The sequence below is a fragment of the Manihot esculenta genome, chromosome 4 (genome assembly GCF_001659605.2).
Source record: "Manihot esculenta cultivar AM560-2 chromosome 4, M.esculenta_v8, whole genome shotgun sequence".
Lineage (NCBI taxonomy): Eukaryota > Viridiplantae > Streptophyta > Magnoliopsida > Malpighiales > Euphorbiaceae > Manihot > Manihot esculenta.
Genome location: NC_035164.2, coordinates 12,607,926 through 12,613,386, shown reverse-complemented (window position 1 = coordinate 12,613,386; position 5,461 = coordinate 12,607,926). Strand labels below are relative to the sequence as shown.

Here is a 5,461-nt window from a genome sequence, read left to right as displayed (position 1 = left end):
TTTTTCCGTTACAAATCGGTTACTAATTTAGTAACGGATTAGTAACGGAAATTCCGTTACTAAATTTAGTTTCCGTTTTGTTGATTTTAGTAACGGATTTTTCCGTTACTAATCCGTTACTATTTTTAACATATCAGTAACAACTTAATCCGTTACTAATCCGTTACTATTTATAAAATTATAATAAAATATTATAAATTATATAATCTAATCAGACAAACCTGTAAATACACTCACATATTACAACTAACCTGTAAATACACTCACATATTACAACTCATCTCAATAACAACATGTAAAAACCAAATGTCATGAATGAACTCAAATCCAATATCATATATTATGTAAATCAAATCAAACATATATCCAAACATCCAGCTGTTCAATTTTAAACTCAAAAAATTAACAAATTCTTTATTATCCTAGTACATATGTGTAATGAAAAAAGAAACTATAAATGTGTAGTGTTCTCGTCCTCGTCCTCATCATTTGTTTCATCTGCTTGATAAGGAGGCTGTGCAGGCTGTGCAGGCTGTGCAGAAGTTCCCTCACCGGGAGCTGAAGGCTGGTTGCCTTGTCTTTCACTCACAAGCTGCATAAGTAAATCCTTCACCTGTGAGAGCTCAGAGGTAATCCGCACATTTTGCTCAATCAATGCTTGTTCATTATCCTCACGCTCCTGTAGCTTGCGTCTGAGATCAGCCATTTCATCTTGAAGATCCTGATTTTGCTGAGCTGATGTGAAGGATGTATTAGCAGAAGTCTTGTTTGGGAAGAAAACTGAAGCCTGTGATCCAAGACCGTACACCCTTCTTTTTTTCTCTCCACCTACTGCCTCAAAGTATAACTGAGCCTCATCAACGCGGGATGCCTGACTACTGTCATTATCTGTCTGTGATGCTTGCTCTTTCAAAGTCAGAAAGCGATCCTTCAAAAAAAATACCATGTGATATAACAGTATAAACTACAAATCAAATAATTTACTATAAATTTATTTAATTTCTCACATGAATGGACTTTGAGCGTGCATCAACAAACTCTGAGGAACCCTTCTTCTTATGCGTAGCCTCAAATAACTCATGAGGTAGAGGATCTCTGCCTAGTCTTTCGCGCTGCAAGTAAAATATAAATAGTAATAACATGCTTCAATATAAATTCACAATAAATTGGATAAATTTAAAGTATTTGAAAAAATTTAAGTGAGAATGAATATTACGTACCATCTGTTGTTGATGCCTATACTGAGATATGGATCCTCCACAATGTCTTGATGGGCCAGCACCTTGCCCACCTGTTTCACTCTTTCTGTTATTTGAGAATTTTTTGCATTTCTCTTTATACTCAGTTGCTCCCCAAGCGAATTGCCATGCATCCATTACTCCTTCTGTCAGTGATAGTCTCTTCTCCTTCCCATTCCTTACGCTACACATAAGGCTACGATATCGCTCGGCAGCTTTCTTCCTCCAAGCTATCTTCATCAGTTGTTCTATTGCCTCCTCCCATAAGAAGTGTTTCTGTAATTACTCACATTTAGCTACAAATAATGCACAGTAAAAATAATTACATGTACAATATAATTTGTATTACCTTAAATTCTTGCCAATAGAATTCTTTAACCTCTTCTGGTACATTCTTCCAACAAAATCCATCTGCTACTAACTTTTCCTTGAAGATCAAGGTAATCCGCCTAGCAATCGGATCAGAAGGCTGCATGCTGTAAAAGAATAATTGACAAACAAAATAATTTTGAAATAAGCAAAAAAATTAAATGCATAGTTAAAAATACTTATAAATTTTACTCACACTGAATTTACTAAGTGAATATGTGGTCTGAGCCCTGTAGGTGCACAACTACCAGAAGCAGATGCAGATGTAGCCGTAGATGCAATAGGTGGCAAACCTATGGGTGCTGAGGCAGTAGCAGATGTGTGCACTGATGCAGGAGTGGATGATGCAGCACCCGGTGTGGATCTCTCACCCTGGTCTGGTCTAGGAATCAAAGCAGTGTGTTGTACCAAATCTTGATTGACATTTTCTGATTCAGTTGTGTGGACACTACCCCTGCCATGGTCTCCTCGACCCCGTGATGAAGATCCGCGTCCTCGTCCTCTCATCCTGTACAAATTTACATTATAAAAATCAAGATGTAGTTAACATATTTAATAACTAAAAGTAAAAATAGATATCAATTATGTTATACCTTCTATTCACTATCTACATCTAAGTCATCATCATCATCATCATCTGTTTCTGTTGCTATTATAGTTTCATCTTCATCATTTTCTTCACCATCATCAATTTCAATAACATCCCCAGTTGGATCATTTAATTGTTGTGTTGAATCATCAATTTCTCTAATTATGGCAGTGTGTTCCATTTCCTCTTGTTGAAATGGTTCATCAGCAGGTTGTGTATTTTCTTGTGTTGGAAGTTGAATTACAGAACGTGCTTTGACTTTTATAGCAGCCCACCAGTCAATTTTATCTCGCTTTAGGCTAGGATAACTTACTCAATATAGGGTTTCACTTCTGGACAATTTAATAATATGTACACTTGTGCTGCTTTATACTCATCCTCCATAAGATATCTGGTTGTCCCTTTTCCTATTGGTCGACCGGACTGCATGAAGATTGATAGATTGCCTTCATAATTTTCAGTACTTTCTGAAATATCAACATTCCTTGGCACTTTTCGATGTCTAGTTTGGACATACGATTCAAAGTAATGTGCACAAAATGAAGTTGCTTCTTCTACTAGGTACGCATTACATATTGATCCCTCGACTCTAGCTTTATTTCTGACATTATTCTTAAGCCGTCGCAGATATCTATAAAATATATGACCAACATTAGTAAACATTATTAAATAACTTAATTAAAGTGAAGTTAAAAGAACTTACCGTTCAAAAGGATACATCCATCGATATTGCACTGGACCTGCCAGCCATGCTTCATATGCTAGATGGAGAGGGAGGTGTTCCATACAATCAAAGAAGCTTGGAGGGAAAACACGCTCAAGCTTGCATATGATTAAAGGAATTTCACCATGCAACCGCAACATATCACTCTCACTTATAGTGGTAGATGTTAACTCCTTAAAAAAATTACTCAACTCTGTTAAGGGTTGCCACACATTTGATGGAAGCAACTCACGAAATGCAATTGGCATAATCCGCTGCATGAAGACATGACAATCATGACTCTTCATACCAAACATCTTCAGCTTCTTCATATCAATACATCGCCCCATATTGGAAACATATCCATCGGGAAACTTGAGATTTTTCAACCAATCACATAATACTTGCTTACTTTGCTTATCTAGAGTATAACAAGCTTTGGGATATCTCCTAGTGACTTGATCCATTTCCAACTCTGGCCGATCACAAATCACATTTAGGTCTGCCCTTGACTTGGCATTATCCTTTGTCTTTCCCTCAACACTCATTACAGTGTTGATTATATTTTCAAAAAAATTTTTCTCAATGTGCATTACATCAAGATTGTGTCGAATCAAATTTGTTTTCCAATACGGTAAATCCCACAAGATGCTTCTTTTTCGCCAACCGCATTGCTTTGATAGACGGGAATTTATTTCAAATGCATCCTCATCTATAACCCTCTTAAACCCCAATTCATCAATCTGTTTAAGTATTTCTTCACCGGAAATAGGTGGTTTAGCTTTCTTAGTAACAGATACATTCTTCCTAAAAGCTGTTTTGTTTCTTCTAAAAGAATGGCTAGGAGGTAAAAATTTGCGATGATTATCAAACCATGATTGCTTACCTCCTCTTGTCAATGTGAATGCATCACTATCTTCCATGCAATAAGGACAAGCAGTTCGTCCTGCAGTGCTCCATCCAGATAACATTGCATAAGCAGGAAAATCACTTATAGTCCACATTAAAGCAGCTCGCAAGTTGAAATTTTCTTTATTGAATGCATCATATGTTTCAACTCCATTCTCCCATAAATCTTTCAACTCAGTTACTAGGGGTTGCAAATACACATCCAACTTATCTTTTGGATTTCTAGGCCCTGGGACAAGTATAGTGAGAAACATATACTCACCTTTCATGCATAACCATGGGGGTAAATTGTACGGTGTCAATATGACAGGCCATGATGAATATTGCTGACCAGATTGTCCAAAGGGTTGAAAACCATCGGTACACAGTCCAAGACGGACATTACGTTTCTCAGCACTGAAATGAGGCCAATTATTATCAAAAGCTTTCCATGCATGCGAATCAGCTGGATGATGCATTAAATCATCATTAGTCCCATGATTTGCATGCCAAGTCATATCCTTAGCTGTAGCATTAGATGCGTACAACCTTTGTAGTCTAGGTGTGATTGGCATGTAATACATTTTACTATAAGCAACTTGGGTTTTACTAGAGCTCTGGCTAACTTGCAATCGTTTGTACCTCGGATGATCACACACCTTGCACCTGAGCAATTCATTATCCTCACCCCAATAAATCATACAACCATTTAAGCAAGTATGAATCTTCTGAATTGGTAATCCCAAGCCTTCAAGCAATTTCTTTGTAGAGTAGAAATTATCAGTAAACAAATTATCAGTAGGTAAAATCTCTTTGATGAATTGGCAAATATTGTCAAAACAACGTTCGGACAAATGATGTTCAGATTTGATATTCAATATCCTTGCCACAGCTGACAGTTGTGAATGATTTTCACAACCTGGCCACAATTCCTGATTAACAGCGGCCAACATGTCGTACAATCTCTGAGTAGATTGATTTGGAGGCTCATTACTAATTGATGGGGAGAAACTCGGTCCTGCTGCATCTACAACTAGTTGTTCATAAGCATTAGAGAACTCAGTATGTTGATATTCCACATTGCAAGTGTTGTAAGTCGAATCATTACTTCTCCCGTGGACCTCATTGTAGGTTTGCATTTCTCCATGCAAATACCATACATAATAGTCCCTAACAAACCCATATTTCATCAGATGAAACCTAACTGTACTCTCATCTTCAAAACTGCGATTTTGGCACTTAAATCGATTACATGGACACCTAATAAGTTCTCCATTCAAACAGTCTGGAAACTGTTTGGCAGCTGATATGAATTCATTTAATCCTTCAAGGAATAAAGGATTTAGTAGACCATCTTTTAGTCTTGCATACATCCAACCTCTGTCAGAATGCATATTGTACCTATTATACCTAGAATGTATAACAATAAATGAAGAGTTGGTCACAAGGATGTCCTCATCTAAAAAAAATATTAATAAATAAAGTAATGGTTATGTAAATAAAGCAACTAAGTCCCAAGTCAAAGGAAAGTCCACAGGAATCATAAGGAGAGAAAAGAAAGCAAAATAAGCCACAAACTACCATGAATGATACTAAAAATAATCTCCAATCTAATCTCCAAAAGTAGTATTAATTTAATTTAATTAATTTTAAGTATTAATTTAATTTTAATTT

At 36.4% G+C, this 5,461-nt stretch overlaps 2 protein-coding genes across 2 annotated transcripts; both read right to left on the bottom strand.

Moving 5' to 3' along the window:
• Nucleotides 1–353: 353 nt before the first annotated feature.
• On the bottom strand, nt 354–2,485 carry LOC122723420. The gene is made up of 6 exons (XM_043955539.1): nt 2,201–2,485; nt 1,804–2,115; nt 1,588–1,714; nt 1,221–1,514; nt 1,008–1,112; nt 354–928 (listed from the first exon to the last, which is right to left on the bottom strand). Exons 2-6 carry the CDS (start codon nt 2,112–2,114, stop codon nt 452–454), a joined length of 1,314 nt encoding a protein of 437 aa, XP_043811474.1. The 5' UTR covers nt 2,115; nt 2,201–2,485; the 3' UTR covers nt 354–451.
• An 11-nt stretch (nt 2,486–2,496) lies between these two features.
• Nucleotides 2,497–5,461, bottom strand: LOC122723418. Its single transcript, XM_043955537.1, has 2 exons — nt 2,900–5,461; nt 2,497–2,827 (listed from the first exon to the last, which is right to left on the bottom strand). Exons 1-2 carry the CDS (start codon nt 5,179–5,181, stop codon nt 2,506–2,508), a joined length of 2,604 nt encoding a protein of 867 aa, XP_043811472.1. The 5' UTR covers nt 5,182–5,461; the 3' UTR covers nt 2,497–2,505.

Coding starts and splice junctions, on each gene's coding strand:
- LOC122723418 (XM_043955537.1), bottom strand. CDS start 5,181: ATGCATTCTGACAGAGGTTGGATGTATGCAAGACTAAAAGATGGTCTA. Junction 2,828..2,899: donor TGGATGTATCCTTTTGAACG/GTAAGTTCTTTT, acceptor TATATTTTATAG/ATATCTGCGACGGCTTAAGA.
- LOC122723420 (XM_043955539.1), bottom strand. CDS start 2,114: ATGAGAGGACGAGGACGCGGATCTTCATCACGGGGTCGAGGAGACCAT. Junction 1,515..1,587: donor TCTATTGGCAAGAATTTAAG/GTAATACAAATT, acceptor GAGTAATTACAG/AAACACTTCTTATGGGAGGA. Junction 929..1,007: donor CACGCTCAAAGTCCATTCAT/GTGAGAAATTAA, acceptor TTTTTTTTGAAG/GATCGCTTTCTGACTTTGAA.